Raw genomic sequence first — 17,626 nt, 5'->3', positions numbered from 1 at the left:
ACGTGCCTTGAGGCTGCCCTCAACCATACAAATCCCTAGAGAATATTTTAATTCTTTATTATATAAAACAAATAGATTCCAAGTTGCCGTGTGTCTGTTCAGTAATAGATCACAGATGACGTCAAAGAGAGAGGTTCACTCATTAACAAATCTGGACTGGGCGTGTGTTGATAGTATTCAGCGTCATAATTTCGATCTTCTTGCTGCTGATGTTGAGGCCAACTTGCCTTGCAAAGGTGTAAATCCAGGTCTTTCAAGTAGGAGAAGGGTTTCCATCTTATGCCCCTGAACTGATCCTTAGTGGTGCGTCGCATGATCCAGTTCACAACAAAATTGAAAGGCAATGTGGACATGATACATCCCAGTATGACACCAGTGTGGACTTCGAATAAGATGTCACCTTCACCAACACAGCAGGTAAAGATTCCAGTTATAAGCAAATTAAGCCTGGCAACACTCGCGTGGACTGTTTTCCATGTAAGGTACTTTGATGTACGAACTGATAAACGGAATTAACTGAACAATTCAGAACACTAAAAAATGCAATATTCGGAGCCGAGAATTTCATAATAAACTATTCACATGGGCAAAAAATACACTCGTGCTAACATGGCTACAAAATTTATCGCGCCTTATAGGTTATTTATTGGAAAAACAATCATTTTTTGACATATTTTACACATAAATAGGTACTTAGTCTGAAAAAAAAAATTATAACACTGATGAAAAAAATTATGGGTAGCCACTTTAATATACTTGTGAACAGAATTGTTTGTCTTTTCAAGACTAAAAGTAAAAAAAAAATACATATAAAAATATGGGAAAGCTATACTTTGCCTCGCGTCGCTGTTATTTTTTGTTTCTGTACTTGCTTAATTAACACATGAAAGACTAAAACCTCATCCAAAAAAGCATATAATCTCAGATTTATCAATCCATCCTGTGCTCCATGAGGATGCAATCGCTTACTCGGCAAGATCGTCAACATTAACATAGAGTCGATCATCGTAATTTTCTAAATTTATCAGGCCCTGAAAAAAAAAAGAAAAAAACAGTCAAGTATTTAGAGTGTTGCATACTCTCTTAAGCTTGCAATAAAGCTTTTTCTTTTTTTCCTCCCAAAAGAGTATATTAATGGTGAAATCATATTTAAAAATAGGTGAACTGAACGTTCAAAGGAGCATACTTGTACTACCTGAATACGACTTCGTATTTACGTTAGGTTTTCGCCGATGGACTCAAAGAATTTCATGAAATACACAATCAATCCCATTTTCGAGAACAATCGATGGAATTCTGATTTGTCATTTTTACCTCAGAATTTAGTTAAAGTAGCTTCCAAACTCCTGTAATTTTCTAAAGAACTGTGGCAATACACAAGATTTGCCAACTAGAGGTTAACGATACTCTTGATGTGTATCTTGTATGTGCGAGAGCAAACTACGATCAAAGTTTAGAAATTCCCTTTGAAAAATCTACAACTCTACCTTATGGTGGTCTTCCATTTCTTTCAGTGTGTTCCTCATATCCTCAAAAGATGGTCTCAAGTTAGGGTCGTGTTTCCAACAGTTTGTCATTAAGTCATACCTAAAGCATAACAACGTCAAGAATATCTCAGCATCTCATTGGTGGCATCAGTAAGGGCGTTATTAGGCCCAAAATGTTGTGATTTTTCCATAAAGGTATAGTAGGACCATTTGGTCCTTTTCTCACTAATCACAAAAAATTGCAATTTCCTTTATTGTGATTGGTTTTATAAACTCCTATTTTCTATTTATTCATTTGCAAAGTAGTTATCGGAAATTATGCTATCTTAAAACTTTCATCGGACATTCAAAGTTGTATTTTAAAATCAACCAATCAAAAACTTGGTTTCAATCACCATAGAAACAACGTACAGACTCCTAAATTAGGGCTTTCTCCCAAATGGCGAATGTTTATGTTTGAAAATTGTAGACAATTTCGGAGCGACATTAAACAATTCACGCCTCCTTTGTCAGTCTTTTAATGAGAAATTTTCCTTTTCTTCTTACTTGGTAATTCATCTTTTCTCAGAAGTTGTAATTTTTATGATCAATTGATAATAAGACTTCGTGTCGTCCAATTCGGTCTGTAATCATATCCGTAGTAGAGGAACTGGACTCCCGCTATCACACGCAAGAATACAGACCGATTCGAATCCACACGGTCCCTTTACCATTACTAATCACAAGATGCAAACTCGTATTATTCCAACATTTCCCGTTGGTAGACTGGCTCAACAAGTAAAGCCAGTTAAATTTTGACTACAGCCAAAAATTCTCAAGACCCTTATTTCAAAAAACTATTTTAAGAGAAAAGGTGTCGTAAGAGAAGCAACAACAAGGACAAACTTTTTTCATACAACTTATTATCCACGTGTTGTGGTCTAGGCATTCTATATCCCGCTTCTAGCGATGTTAAAATTTGTCTTCCATCCATCTTTGGATACGGCGAGCCACCTGAAATAGAGAAGCTACTTAAAATACACCTTACAAAAATGTTCCAACATTTGTAAATATAGCTTTACATTAAACATCCTGCACCATTGCTCATCTTTTTCCCAGCTGAGCCTACCGACTTCTTGGCGGGTCAACACGAGTTTTAAGGCTAAAATTAGTGGTCTGTTCATCAGTTCTTTAACTTACCAATCGTGAAAATCTCATAGAGGAGAACTCCGTAGCTCCACCTGTAGAACAAACGGCATAAATTTAGAGAAATAATCGTTCTTGTCTTTGAAAACAATTTTAACATCTTCTGTATGCCGTTGTGGGAAGCGCACTCATATGAGCTGACCCCGGGCCGGTACTTACGGAAGAAAGCCATTAATTTTTCTCAGAGGCTATTCCCATTAAACTTAAAAAATAATGTTAATGTGGTCCTTGTACTCACACGTCACTTTTGGTAGAATATTTCCCGTAAAGCAGCGCCTCAAAAGCTGTCCACTTCAGAGGGATACGTCCCTTGATGAAAAGCATATTGAATTGATCGGCAAAAGTGCAGAAAAGAGCAAGAATGAAAGTCATAACTTTGCGTGTAGTAGACTGATCACACATCCCTACCTTGGTTGACAAATTCTAGCGGTAATATGATATGTTGGAGAACAGCAAACAGAGCCAGTGATTAACTGAAAATCTAAAACTACAGACAAACACTCTCCCTGGCTAATTTCGACACCAACTTTTGGCTCAAAATAGTTAAGTACCTTTGACCTCGTTTGATAAATGTTATCATCTAGGACATCTCTGGCCATACCAAAGTCTGTCACTTTACACGTTTCCCCCGCTCCAACGAACACATTACGAGCTGCAAGGTCTCGATGGATAATCTGCGACAAATAAAATCAAATCTTTAATGTTGAAACGAATTAAGGGGGATCCAGAAGAATTTAATGAAAAGAAAAAAGTCGGGACCAATGTCCGATTTCAGCAACATGTGTCAAAGTAACATTTCAGTAAGTAGATAACGTTCCTGCTTACTGGTATCGATGACAAATACGACATTCCATCGGCAACTTGCCACGCAAACTTCATAAGCTGCTCTGACGTCAGATTTGTTTGTGGTTTGATATCCGGGTCTTCGAAGTAAGTATCATTCAATCCACGGCTATTTCTGAGGTATCCCAATAAATCTCCATAGGGAATGTATTCAATCAACACCATCAATGGCTCTGTAGTGCATGAGAAACATGAAATATGTTTATACTATGCAAGAGATCTGCTGGAAAATGATGAAAATAATTGTTTGGGCTTTTAAAGTATATTTTTCCACATTTACCAGATTTCGTGACACATCCCAGAAGTTCAGTGACATGAGGATGAGCATCGAGTTCCTTCATCAATCGAAGTTCGGACATCAAGTCCTTCCTGTCCGACTCAGAAGCGTCATCTGCAAGACGATCACCCAACAGCTGTTACCTTTACAAACAACAGCAGTAGCTGAACTCAAGAGGATGTCAGTTGACGTTCTCTTGCTGAATCGAATTAAGTTGCAAATTTCCCTTCTGACTCTGAGCTCTGTTTTGCTTGGTGATTGAACATCTTATTCAAAATCATAAGGTCGTGAAATAGTCATAATGTTATGAAATATCTTAAACAAGTTTATCTTTGGGGCTCATGTGTAAAGCTCAATGAGACCGACCTAATTGAGACCATAACACTTCGTTTACACTCTACAAGTAAATATAATTTTAAACACAGTTCTCAGTCGACATATACAATGACAAAACCCTTCATTCCACTGCTGTACCAGTATGACCATGCTTTAACGATACTTAATTTAATAAAAATAAGACTTCTGCAAAACAATTGCTGAGCGGCATACTCTCAGCAGAAACATGGATTTTTCTTTTCCCACTGACGTTTCATGTCGAAAGGGACCACCCTTGTGTCAATTTGAATTCGGAAAAAGCAGTTTTTGAGGTTTGCTACCTTTGAATAGAGGGGGGGAGGAGAGTTGATTGTTGACAATAATTTACTTTTTTACTTAAAAACGTTTGTGTCGATAAGTTCTTGCGGAAAAAAGGTAGTTCTTCCGATTAACTTGGAGGAAAATTTTACAACTTCTGATATCAGAGGGTGCTGAACCAGCTGACAACGAACGTTAAAGTTTCATGTTGAGGCCACGTGAGACGCTTGTCGTGTTTCGAGTACACAGGACTGGTCAACTCATTCATGGTTAATACCTGGTTTCAAATTGTCTCACGACCCTGATCTATTAACTGAGGTCACGTTTAGTTGAATACTGATTGAAGAATAGATATACTACTAAACGAACCTTCCCCTCCATATTTAGGGAGAGAGACTGGGCTTGCTTTGCTACCGTCAGGATCGAGAAGAAGGCGGAATTTTTTGATGCTACCTGCTTGAGGTTACGTCTTTCGAGGGGAGTGTTAACTTCGAAATTTCACTGAAACACATCTAATTATTTGAAGTACTTGATACCTTTCAACATCTTAACAACCACAAGCGTCTTCTTTGGTCTGCCTTGGAGGCCTATGACTGTTGCCCTGGCAACCTGACTAAAAGCCCCTTCACCAACGACCTTTTCTATCGTCACAAGCTTTGCGGGAATCTCCCAACAGCGTGGTGATGAATATAGGGAGGCGTATTCAGTGACAGACTGGCCCAGTTGTGGACAGGTCGCCCGCCCTGCATCTGTCATGGAAGGTGACCGATTCCGCTCATCCAATGCCATATACTGCTCGCTTTGAGAAGCTTCCGCTATTTCAAGTCCAGTCTTTTGAGTTTGAACGACTTTTTCTATAGTCACGAGCTCTGAAGGAATCTTCGAAAAACGTGGTGATGGATATAGAGAGGTGTTTTCAGTGACAGACTGGACTGGTTGTGGACAGTTCGCCAACCCTGAATCTGTCATGGAAGGTGACCGATTCCGCTCATCCGATGCCAAGCACTTCTGGCTTTGAGAAGCTTCCGCCATTTCAAGTTCAGTCTTTTGAGTTTGAAAAAATAAACGCAATCATTAACTAGAGCTACAGCGGAAAGTCTCAAATCTTCCATTTTTTTTCATTTCGTTGTTCTTGTATACAGTTTTCATGCGAAAATGTTGCATAACATTATAACTATAATTCCACTTTCTTTTAGCGTATTATCCGGAAATTTATAACCACTTAAGACCATTTCTTCCCTTTTTTTATAGAAGCTATTACTAAGAGGCGTGCAGAGTTAATAATAAAAAAAAAGAATATATGCTAGCTCGTATCAAATTTTTAATTTTTTTTCAGCTTTTTCCCAGCGGAATTTCATAACTACTTATGACACTATTTTCCATTCTTTGGAGTTATTACTGAAAGTGCGCCAGTTGAAAATTTAAAAAATAGAGAAAAGGTGCTTGCACGCATAAACTTTAATTTTTATTCGGCTGTTTCCTACAGATTACACTAATGATTGTTCAGATTTGCGGGGTGTTGAGCTTCGTCTCTGCCATCAGTTGTGCAATGTACCTTAGAGGCATCTTAAAAGAATATTAATGCCATTATGGCTTCGCAGAGCGAGGGTGGTACAGATGTGAACAAGGAATAACTGAAGACTAAAAGACAAACCGTCGCTGGTTATAAATAATTTCATCAAATGCAAACGACAAATTATAATTAATAATCAACTTACGGCTTGAGATCGTGACCGAAGTCTGCGCTTGAAAATGCTGCCTAGCCGGTGAGGCAACGTATATTTGTGAAAAAATTTGCAACGAAACTAGGAATGCACTCTGCGATCCATAAAAGGGTTACTATGCCCATTGGCAGGGGTAAGAAAATCCGGACTGCGCTAAGAACCAATCAGATTGAAGGATTCGTTACCGTGCCCTCTTGGAAAAAACAACGATATACTGTATTGTACCAGAAAAAGGTTAAAAGTTAAAATATTCAAGCGACTTACAACGACTTCTCCTATTTCTTCAGTTGTTTTTCTGTTTTTCCTAAAAGTTAAAGAAAAATATATTTTCTCTCTAATCCAAATTCTATCGGATGAAACACGTTGACAATTTTTTCGGCTGGAAAGCACACCTCTGGGTACTCCATGAGTATTAGTTATGAAATGATTAGTTACAGCATGTCACATTTTGCGCTACTGTATTGGCGCAAAAAAGGTATCATAAACATTAGGAGCTAGGCATCTGTGCCTTTCCTTTGATGGACAAACTCTAAGAAAAGATAATTATGTCTGGATAGCCCACACTCGTGAGCAGTTTTGAAGTCATCACGTTAAGGATGCTTTGTGAAACTGACTTTAGATGACACTCTTGCTCTGAGCATAATTATCATAATCCACGCTAACATTAGGCAAGTTCACAGTTGTACACAGTTTGCAACAAAACATGAAATTCGACGATAATTCATCGTTCTAGAAATCTCACCTTTCTCTTTTTCCTGATTCCAAAACAGAAAAAAAAACAGAAAGAAAGTATAAAAAAAATGAAAAACCAGCTCGAAAAGTATGTAAAGAGAAAGTAATAAATAGTACAAAGGAAACGCAGAATGATGTCTTCTGACATTTATCTCATTTCATACATGGAAAATTTAAGCAGAAAGCGGTCATTAAGTCTAGGGCTATAATTGAATTATCAAAATGATAGAGACTCGATCAAATGAGGGCATATAATCACGGTCGTGAATATTTGGATATGTCTGTATTTCATGAACGCAACAGATCATGCAGGAGATCTACCGTGTTCACCTAACCTCACCCAAACACTCAGAGGCTTTAAGACTCGGGTTTGCCTACCACGTTACTGTTGTTGAATTTTTTTTTTTTTTCAGTTTGTGAATCTCAAATCACATCTTTTGGTATTCACGTTCGGTCCGCGTGATTTCGCAATATCAGCCAATCCAGCTTCCACAGACTTAGACCCTGACAATGAAAATTGACGCGGACACTTTTACGTACTCTTGTTTTCAGTGTTTTCCGCAGTTGTATTGAGTTGCTTTTTTTCAGGAATTTCAGGTTTTTTAAATTTAATAAGTTTGTAATCGATCTAATAATTTCGTTACATCTTTTATTACGGAGTTAGACAAACACATCTTTTTACCTCTTAAAAACAGGGATTTGTTAGAACTGTTTCGAAATCTCCAAACTTGCCTTGTTTTTAAATGAGGCTACAAACAACACAAACTTCTTAGTTGCCTGATACCACGCAATTTTTCTTGTGTTCCAAAGCAGGCATTTTAAAATACTACTCTTACCATTTGAGTTCTTGCTGCTACGCTTTCTTAACTTCCTTACGAAAAAGACGAATATTCCTGCAGCAACCGCCAGTGCTGCAGTTGATCCAACCACCACACCAACAGTAATCCCTAGGGCACCTTGAAAAAACAAGACAAACAACATATGAATATATGCCTCCACAAACAATATGTTTGCAATTCTCCACTTAGCCAGTTTAGTTTTGATGCCTTTCTCTACGCATACAAGTTTTTATCTAATTCGCGTAAAATTACTTAAAAGCCTAATAAAATGTAATGTTGATACCTACAGGAAGAAGTCCAGCTAAGTATGAGAACTAGATTACAGTTATTCCACCAGTACCCTTCCCTTACTTATTCTTTATGACGTTTAAAAAATAATTGGAATTACGAGCCAGCAAAATGAAATTTCTTAGGTTTACACTGAACTACAGTCGATGGGAGCATTTTTCATTACTTTTCGTGGTTACTTTACAATTATCGAATGCAGTACATACGTGTACGTACGAGCACCTTATCAATCATTTCTCAATCATATCAGTGCCGAATTTTTTGTGAGAACTAAAAATAAAGTAAATGAATGTTGGATCCTGATTTCAAATGCTTTGCCTTCTTTCCTAGTTTGTTGCTCTTGTGATATATGTTTTTTTTGTATTCTGCCAAAATAAGAGCAACGATTCATTACTTTACAAAATTCATGTAAGGGTCTGAATAAATTGAACCGAGACAAGCAGGAATCAATGCTAACCACATCGGGCAGAAGGCTTATCGTTCTCGCGACATTTGCTTGCGGTATCAAAAAAATATCATAGATATGTAAAAGTACCACTGAAAAATACACGAGTTGATTTTTTATTGGATGAGATCTTGTGCCCTAGCTCATCAGCTGGTGGAGTTAAGAAAGAAAGGCCTTGCAAGTTATTGTTTGCGCCATTGTTCTGTTTGTTTGTTATTTCATACTTCACCTATCCTATCACCCTACAGCCCTTATCTTTTGCGGTGTCATGCAGATTGAGACACTAGACTACATACGCATGATGTTTTAACAAATCAATACAACAAAGTACGCTAACGTGGATACCATTTACATAGGAAGAATGTTCCAAATACTGAATATACTCGTAATTAAATCCCACTCCAATTAACCACTTGACTGAAGAACATATGAGGGATAAACAATCCTGTGAAATCTTGCTACTAATCAACTACAGTGTATGTATCAAAAGACTTAAAACTTACTTTCAGCAGTTAGCGTTACTGTGCCTGCTTCTGTAGTTTCAGTGTCGAAATCAGCTTGCGATCTTGTCCTTTTTGTTGCACTCACATTGAAGCCTCCAAGCTTTCCATCTTTGGCAGCATTACGAAGTACTGCAATAACATCTTGCTCTTTTGTTTTGGAATTAAATTTAAGTGCTAGGTTAACAGTTGTTCTTCCACACCTTAATTAAGAGAAAATATGAGGGTTAAAATAAAGAAGAGCACCTTAGAATTCAGAAAATTATAATTCATTTGCTAATCCAGGCAGTTTACAAACCTAATGCCACTTTTCAACTGCACACTTCTGAGACCTGCAAATCTCCCAGGAAAAGCCTCTTCCATCTGTTAATGGAAACAACAGCAAACTGAACATGAAATCGAAAAGCACCTTTAAAGATCACCACACAATCAGGTAAACATATCAATGTTTACAGAAAAAAATGATGGTTTATTTTCAATTTGTAATTAATAACGTTTTTCAAACACCACATCAGAGCATGCATCCGAAAGCACCGCACAGACTCACTCGGAATGTTTGAGTTTATTCAAATAAGTTTCTTTTTCAATTGTGGTTAACTGTAATTGAAAAACAACCGGAGCTATAATTGCAATTGCATGGATTTGCATGTAATATACCGCAACTGCAGAAATATTAGTAATTTAGATATGAATAGCTAGATAAAACAAAAAAATGGTTACCACTTTTTTTAGCCTCGTCACTAATGAGGATTGGTTGAATTTTCCATTAGTACAACCCTCATTGGTAAAGACCATGGTTATGTTAATTACTGGAACGACTGGATGTAAAGTAAAAAACATTACAATTACAATGATAGACAAATGAACGTAGACTTGTTGATATTTTGATAACTTCTTTGCATATCATGATCAATATTTCTTTCCAGCATATAAGCAAATACCATTATCTAAAATGTAAACAGGGACCAAGGGGTGACCGCTTTCACGAAGTGGTTCGAAAATCTAACAGGTTATCCATTAAAAGTTTCAAGTGATTATGGTCTCAGTATGTTGGAATTGGTATCAAGAGTAGCATGCCATTTCAGTTTTCAATAAGCTTTTACATAATTTTCATAATTTCCTGACAAGAGAGGTCTTTTGGTTAGTTAATTTCTTTCTGGCATTTACATAGCAAACACAGCTAACACTCGTGTAGTATATAAAGTTTTGTGTTCAAAAACAAAACAGAAAAAAACAGAAATTATGAAAAATATAACCAAACTGGCATAACTGTTTAAATTCATACTAATCATGACAGTGTCAGAGCGAATATGATCATGGTGAGGTCCATCGCGGCTCGCTCATCATGGTGATCTCCGGTCATCGCAGTGAAACAAGCCTCAGAAACTACATAGGCCGCATAGAAAAAATAAGAGCTTGCTCTGATATCCTTTCAAATGCGTTGAGTGGAAAGTCACATCAGTCATTGGGCCGAGTTTTGCGGCGCTGTCATCCCAAGCGATCTTCATGTTCCGGTGAATTCGGCTGTCGTTCATTCGTAAAACACTCGCCTTGAACAGTTTATTTTCTACCTTGTCATGTGAAAAACCTCGCGTGTTTTTATGAGCCTTAATTTGGCTGAAATTCACTGAACATTTCACTTTAAGATTCTGTATTAGAGACTTAAAAACTTCAGGTAAAAGTGTTAAATTCGACCAGCCCAACTGTTTCAGTTTGTAAACTATCGCAGAATGTGAACTTTGATGGTTTTTGAACGTTGGTAGTTTGACACTTTTGACAGCTTTAGTCTTGTATAGCCAATCAGATTATCTGAACCATTCTAACAGAGATTTTGATCGGCTTATTGTAGCGTACTTTATGAGAGTATAGAGCACGCTGACGGAAAGAAAGTTTGTTTTGAAAATTGAAAGTAATGCGTAGGGAATTTAACGGATTCTTTATTATAAGACAAATAGAGAAGCTTTGACTGTGCTCTGTTCTGTTGTAAAGCACTTAGGAGGCGCTTAGCGCACTCAAGAAGTGGGGAGAAACACCCGTCTAGGTACGTTTCTCCCCACACTTCTTTCGTGCTTCAGCCGCCTCCTGCGTGCTTAACAACAGGACAGAGCACAGTCAAAGCTTCCCTATTCGTTAATCATTCAGGTTTTTTTTTTGATGTAACCCCTAACCTGCGGTTCTCAGACCTAAATCTCTAAGACCTGAAAGACCCTAAAATACTCTTACTCTTGCATATCTAAAAAAAAGAAATGAAGAATAAACCAATACAAAGTAACAAATTGGAGGGGCAGGGTTTAAGAATTAGAAGATCTGTATTTTTTATGAATTCGACGATTTGTATTTTTCTTCGTAGACCATGTCGAAATTTAACGTGTCTGCTCTAAAAATAAATCGATTCGGTGACGATTTGTGATCAGAGAATTTGAACGTAACGGGCCAATAGATAAATACATCCATCTGCGAAAAATACGAAGACGAAGCAAAACGAAAAGGTACTTAGCCAAAAGGGGTTCTTTGTTCTTAGGTCTTCGCTTTCGGGTCATACATCCTCGGCCACTTATCTACGTCCACCGATTGACTTATGTGAACATACGAAGTATGGCTACACAGTCCAATTTCATGAAAGTTATGCATCGAACCTTTAATAAGCTTCCTATCAAATATGAACAAACGGGGTTGTAATTTAGATATTTAACCATTTAAATGATTAAATATTTACTTTGGACTTAAAGCTTCTAAGGCAAAGCCAGGTTTTAAGTGCACCACTAACCTTTGCATGTGAAAGAGTCTGAAGATCCATGCGTTAACTCATATCCATTACTGCAAAGGCAGGCTGAGTTATCTGTTATGTTCCACTCCCCATTACTAAGGCACACGCCAAATAACGTTTTGTTGTTTTTCTTAATCGCGTTGGGATCTGTACATTCTCCTTCTTGTTTGGTTAGACTGATATCATTTGCTGGGGCAAGTGTTCTTGGAAATCTAACCAACTTGGAAGGGACCGTTTCAGAGCAGAAACGATATCTTAAAACAAACCTTCTTATTGTCAAGCAGGTTCCTTGGTCTAATAATGCTAAATAAATTCCCTTCGCTTTTGTTATTATTGACCCATCAAATGTGTCTGTTGTGCGCTCCCCAGGCATAGGAAGAATTTTTGGAGCTATCACAGTTTCTTTGAGGAAATTTAGTTTTTTTGGGTCTGGATTATATTTGAAATCAGTATGATAAGAATACAGGGAGAAGTTTGTTCTGCAGAATGGCCCCACGTTAGCTAAGAGGCAGTTGAGGAAGGTGTAGGTCACTTCAATATCGAGTCGTGTAGCATCCTTGATGTTAATAAAGTCTGTTATTAACCAGTTCTCTGGTACCTCATATTTGTTAGAAGCATCACAGACTGAGTAATATGGCGATACATTTGAAGGATGTGTCCACTGCAAGAGAATAAAAAAATTTCTTTGATTAATCATGAAGTAGTAAAATGTTTACTCCAAAAGAGATGGTCTATGCAAAACATGCATGTACTGAAGGTACGCTTTACTAGGAATATTTGCACATATACTAGGCAACTATGGAGCATTATGAGATGGGCTAATACTTTAACTGTGTTCAACATCAGTAATTCTAGAATAACAAAATCTAATTATCTAATAACATACTTTAACTGTTTTCAACGCAAATCAAGAATTCTACAATAATCCAATCTACTTCAAATGCAGCGAATGTGCTTGTTCATGCAATATTTACCACATAAGATATGCCTTATCTTAACAAGAATACAGTACATGCCTGGACCAAATCGTGGGAAATTATCCTTGGTTTGAGTAACGAAGAGACTTGAGATGCAAAAGTTTTAGATCACTTACTGTACATAACCTTTGTATGTGCTAGTCTCTCTGGGCTCATGTTTTCTCCCTAAAGATCTTCCTACCCACATTAACTTGGATTTCAAACGCCCATGGCTTGATTCCTTTGCCAGTTTTTTTAACTACTACCTTGATTTCCTTGATAAGTGGGAATTACTGTTACAAAACATGTATACATGTACCTAATAGTGATAAAGTTAATGTTTAATAGTAAACGGAAGAGAGGTTTTTATGACATGGGTTACTAAAATCAAGTAACTCACCCCTCTTCCCTCTGTACTTTCGTGTACGATATACCAGTACCAAGGAACTGGTTCAGCTGGTCTCTCAATAAGAGTTTCTGCAGAGGAATGTTATAAACTATTTTACAATAAAGTTCTGATATAATGTGCGCTGTCATTGCTTGAAATAGCGTGCTTTATCAGAGTAAAAAAAAAAACGGAGCTGAGCTAATGCTGTCACGCCATCTGCCAATCTCTAAAATATCCATTCATCGGCCAGGACTCCTCTCTAGCTTCTTTTCGTTAATTGAAAGTAAAAATTTCGGAATAAGCGAGCCAGCAAGTAGCAACAGAAAAACCAAACAAAGATTTGAAAACGTGCCAAACCCCGTAATTTATGTTCTTATAACGTGAACAAAGACGAAAATCCTGAAAGAGAAATGGATAGTCCGTGGAAAGTCTGTGGAAAGATGAAAACGTCTGTATTTTTCAAATGAAAAAGGGAAAGCCCTCTTACATTTTCTCATCAGCAAATTGCTATTTTTAAAGCACTCTCGTGAGGTTACAATTAATGCGAGACCCCGGTAGAGGACAATTATGAAACGTGAATATCAAAGGAGAATTTAAAACAAAAAAACTGTCTAACACGAGTTGAAAGTTATTTTTCTTTTTAACTTTCTACGCTTATCAAATGAAGAGGAAACGGTAGAGAAAAAAGAATGGAGCAAGCAGTCAAACCTGGCAACTTCAAGAGAAGATATAAGAGAGACCCATTCGATTTTGGCGTATTGTTTTACTGAATTACTGTTCTTATCGACCTGTGTTGTCTCACCTCAATGTCGTTTACCCCGTGTTTTCCAAGTTTGGTTCATCCTCCCAAACCGAAAATGTTAGTGACGCTCAATAGATTATAATTCCAACTGATACTGGCTTCATACACTACATCTAAAGAAGATCTTCAGATGTAGTATATCTTCGAAAATCCGTTCAAAACGTCAGGAACACCGACGACAGTCCTCAGCTGCTTGAGAATACAGCTGATTAGCATGCGTTTATCAGACCTTGTCAACATCCTCCCCTCCGCTGACTAGCATGCGTGTACCAGACCTTGTCAACCCCCTCCCCCCCCCCTTACTACTCCCCCGGACTGGTCCGTGAAATGAACACTACGACAGCGAGTGAGGTGAGGGGCTGGTAAATAAACTAACAAGAGCCCCGCTTTACACTTGGCTAAATGTATATATTACGTGACCGGAACTGTATTTCTTTTTGACATAAATCACTTGGCGGATATCCAGTTGAAGTTGTTTTGAAGCTCAACACATAACAGCCTAGAAATATGTGGTCTGTATCCAGACATATGAATCATGAGAAGTAGAGATAGGTCATTCACGTTGATCCTTCGATCTCATTAAACTCCAAATTCGCATGATATTTAAATTCCCCGAATCTATGCTGAGATAGGGTTGAAGTATCAGCCGAAACGCCCCTTAAAGATCGAGTTTTTCGTCAAAGCCCATTCTCTAGAGTGTACATGTTAAACTCTCAGCCTCGAGCGAGGTATCAACAGTTATAGCATCGGTTCATGGGAGGCTCTCTACCCTCGCCCTCGAGTCATAAACGGAGAGAAGAAATGTAATCGCCTTCAATAGCATTCTACTTCTATCATTTAACACGGGTAGCCTAGTTAACGCTCAAAAAGTGTGGCACAGAGAAGTTCGCACTAATGTTAAGTAAGAAGTAATTGTCGTAACACCCCGCGGGAGCACAATCGCGCAAAAATATATAATCATGTTTTTATGAATTTTGTTTGGCTCCGCAGTTTGAATCGCTTTCGCACCAGAGTCGTGTAGCGCGGCAGAACTTGTCGAACTTGACTGCTTGCTGAACGTAATTAAAAGGTTAACTCTGGGACTGAAACATCTCTCAGTCGTCCAATGCGAACTCTTACCTGTTTCTCCTGAAACTCCGCGCAAAATAGCAATCAGCCAAAGAACTAAAGTAGCACGAGATAACTTCATTATTAAGGATTAAGGAGAAAAGCATAAATTTCATTTTCGATCAATAGCAGATTTTTTTTTTTGGGGGGGGGGGGGGAGTAGATGGATTGGTCTGAAACTGAAGCCACAGAACTGGGTGGAGCCAGGCGATGTGTGCACGCTGGTTACTTTGCATCATGGCCGTAAAAGAAAAGTAAAATATTTGCATCCTGTGGCAGTCGAGTGAACATCTTCTGAGGCAGCTAGAATAGCGCGCATACGTGGAATGTAATGAAAATTGACTGTTTGTTGCCGATCCTTCGAAAGTTAAAAAGTGTTGACGGGGCTACGCGACTCCAGACGTTCCTTCGTGACAAATTCATTCCTAGGAGAAACCTGACGAGATTCAGATAGAATCCAAATTGTAGTCTTGCTGAGACACCAGCTGTAAAAATATCAAAGTCAGAAATTACGTTCCTAGACGAAAGATATTCAACTGGGAATCGACCCTCAACGTGTAAGCGCACCACAAAGAGAGAAAGACCTTCTAATACACGAATTTTTATTCGTTTCATCCATCAGGCGCAAATAAAGAATTCGTAAAAGGAGAAGCGCTGCACCTCTTAAAAACGAATTCGTCACTCTCCACCTTTTATAAAAAGTGTATAGAGTTTCAAAGTACGCTTTAAGAATGGAGGATACCCAAATGACGGTTTTGAGGAGTATAACTCAGAAGCCATTTCTGCCGAAGAGACAGGTTAACAGCACAAAGAAATGTTTCTTTTCTCTTGCACAATCTCATCCGGCTTTCCCTTCATAAGGAACATACAGATGAGGAGATATCACCTTAAAACGTACTGCACAAAAGAGAATTATTCGAAAGTTCGGACATGACGCGCGCTGTCATTGATTGAAAGCGCGTGCTCTATCATAAGGTAAAACATAGAGCTGAGCTAAAGCTGTCATGCCACCTGTCAAATTGTTCTACGTCTGACCATTTCCCGGACTTCTCTCAAGCTTTGTTTTTTTCGTTAAACGTTTAAAGTGGAATTTCGGAACGAGCGAGCCGGCAAGTAACAACAAAAGAACCAAGCAAAGGTTTGTAAACTTGCTAAGCGCCGTAACTTGCGTAAACGTTACCAGAGACGAAAATCCTCAAAGAGGAAACGAAATGGGCAATCCGAGTTTTGGAGGTTCTCAAGCTCGGTTAGATTGGTCACCAGTTTCATTGCAAGCTCACGTATGGCAATAAAAATCAAATACAGCTAACACTCCGATAGTATATATAGTTTCGTGTTCAAAAAATACAGAACAAAACAGGAGTGATGAAAAATATAGCCAAACTGGGATAACTTTTAAAATTCACACTAATCATAACGGCGTCAGAGCGACTCAGCGATCATGCTGCAGTCCATCGCGGCTAGCTCAGCTTATTATGGCAATCTCCGGTCATCGCAGTGAAGCAAACCTCGGAGATTAATCGGCCGCCCTTCAAGTGAACAACTAACCGCTTGTGATATTATCCTTCCCTTTGGGTCATCCCGAGCAACCTTTATGTTCCAGTGAGTTCGGCTGGCCTTCGTTCATAAAGTACAAGCCTTGAACAGTTGTTTTCTAACTGTCATGTGAAAAAAACTCGCGTGTTTTTATGAGCATCAGTTCGGCTGGATTTCACTGAACTTTTCACTTTCAGATTCTGTATTAGAGACTTAAAAACTCCAGGCAAAAGTGTAAATTTTGACCTGCCGAACTGTTTTCTTCCGTTAGAAGGTGTCACAAATGGAATTTTGCCTATTCAATCGAAAAACCACGTTTTCCATCGGAATCTATGGGTGTGTATTAGACATGTATGGAGGCCTGGATGATGTCGCCTTGCAGAATATAGAGTATTCATAGATCAAGTGACTCCTTTCATTGGTCTACTTTAACCGTCCTTAATTCAGTGTTTAAGGTAATATATTTACCATTCGATACTTGTGATCCGTCATTTTACAAGGAAAAAAGACATACAATATAACTGAGGTAGTAGGAAATGTCCTTATAAGACTTTAAAATGGTAACGCTATGTAACGCAATACACTTCACACAATGATAGGCCTTTTGGGTCTTTTAGCGGCCGTTGCCGTTTTCAAACATAAGCAATGATAAATACATAAAGACACGAATTTCGTTGAAGAGCGTTTGAGAGCCTTTGATCAGAGCTGATGAAGTAGGATCAAAATGGCCATCCAAACCTTTGAAAGGCTTCAAACTATGACGTACACCAAATTAGACCTTATCGAAAAACCGGTCTCAAATTTCATACTACCCTAAAAGTTTCTGATAAACTCCCCAATAATTGATGTTTACTTGCTAGAAGAGAGAATGTGACGTATTCCTGAGAGTCTAAGATTTCGCCTAAGCGAAAATGAACGCTATCTTATAATTGGCGTTCCTCATCGGTTCATCTTGATGTTCATGGAAACTATACTGTGATGTAGTTGCATTTTTCTATGCGCAATTTTACGTGGGCAGTGACGATCAGTGTTATCTTGGCCAGTTCTTCTCGCCACGAACCAGAATAATTATTCATCCTTGATTTGGTCAATGTGGAAATGGGACTCTCAAACAGAG

The 17,626-nt window shown here is 38.2% G+C and overlaps 2 protein-coding genes across 5 annotated transcripts in view; both read right to left on the bottom strand.

The window, feature by feature from the left end:
- Positions 1-621: 621 nt before the first annotated feature.
- On the bottom strand, positions 622-5,468 carry LOC149043913 (tyrosine-protein kinase SRK3-like). The gene is made up of 9 exons (XM_089209080.1): positions 4,962-5,468; positions 3,796-3,906; positions 3,498-3,688; positions 3,224-3,346; positions 2,911-2,981; positions 2,667-2,707; positions 2,384-2,480; positions 1,488-1,587; positions 622-1,031 (listed from the first exon to the last, which is right to left on the bottom strand). Exons 1-9 carry the CDS (start codon positions 5,455-5,457, stop codon positions 966-968), a joined length of 1,296 nt encoding a protein of 431 aa, XP_089065206.1. The 5' UTR covers positions 5,458-5,468; the 3' UTR covers positions 622-965.
- A 1,696-nt stretch (positions 5,469-7,164) lies between these two features.
- Positions 7,165-17,626, bottom strand: part of LOC149043906 (ephrin type-B receptor 1-like) — a 101,905-nt gene continuing 91,443 nt past the window's right edge. For 2 of the 4 annotated variants that reach the window (XM_089209061.1, XM_089209064.1), the window contains exons 2-7: positions 13,077-13,153; positions 11,721-12,381; positions 9,674-9,771; positions 9,252-9,316; positions 8,957-9,156; positions 7,458-7,837 (exon numbers count right to left, since the gene is read on the bottom strand). In XM_089209061.1, the coding sequence (XP_089065187.1) occupies positions 7,584-7,837; positions 8,957-9,156; positions 9,252-9,316; positions 9,674-9,771; positions 11,721-12,381; positions 13,077-13,153 (1,355 nt within the window). In that variant the 3' untranslated portion in view covers positions 7,458-7,583. Of the gene's footprint in view, positions 7,386-7,457; positions 7,838-8,956; positions 9,157-9,251; positions 9,317-9,673; positions 9,772-11,720; positions 12,382-13,076; positions 13,154-14,985; positions 15,126-17,626 lie in introns of those variants that run through there. The other 2 variants (XM_089209062.1, XM_089209063.1) reach the window with 2 other exon arrangements.

Source organism: Pocillopora damicornis, chromosome 6, assembly GCF_964200805.1.
Source record: "Pocillopora damicornis chromosome 6, jaPocDami1.2, whole genome shotgun sequence".
In the NCBI taxonomy this organism is placed as follows: Eukaryota; Metazoa; Cnidaria; class Anthozoa; order Scleractinia; family Pocilloporidae; genus Pocillopora; species Pocillopora damicornis.
Note: the sequence above shows the minus strand (reverse complement) of the source record. Positions and strands in the feature narration are given on the sequence as shown.

Coding starts and splice junctions, on each gene's coding strand:
- LOC149043913 (XM_089209080.1), bottom strand. CDS start 5,457: ATGGCGGAAGCTTCTCAAAGCCAGAAGTGCTTGGCATCGGATGAGCGG. Junction 2,708..2,910: donor TATTCTACCAAAAGTGACGT/GTGAGTACAAGG, acceptor TTTGTTCTACAG/GTGGAGCTACGGAGTTCTCC. Junction 1,588..2,383: donor CAACACGTGGATAATAAGTT/GTATGAAAAAAG, acceptor GTTATGCTTTAG/GTATGACTTAATGACAAACT.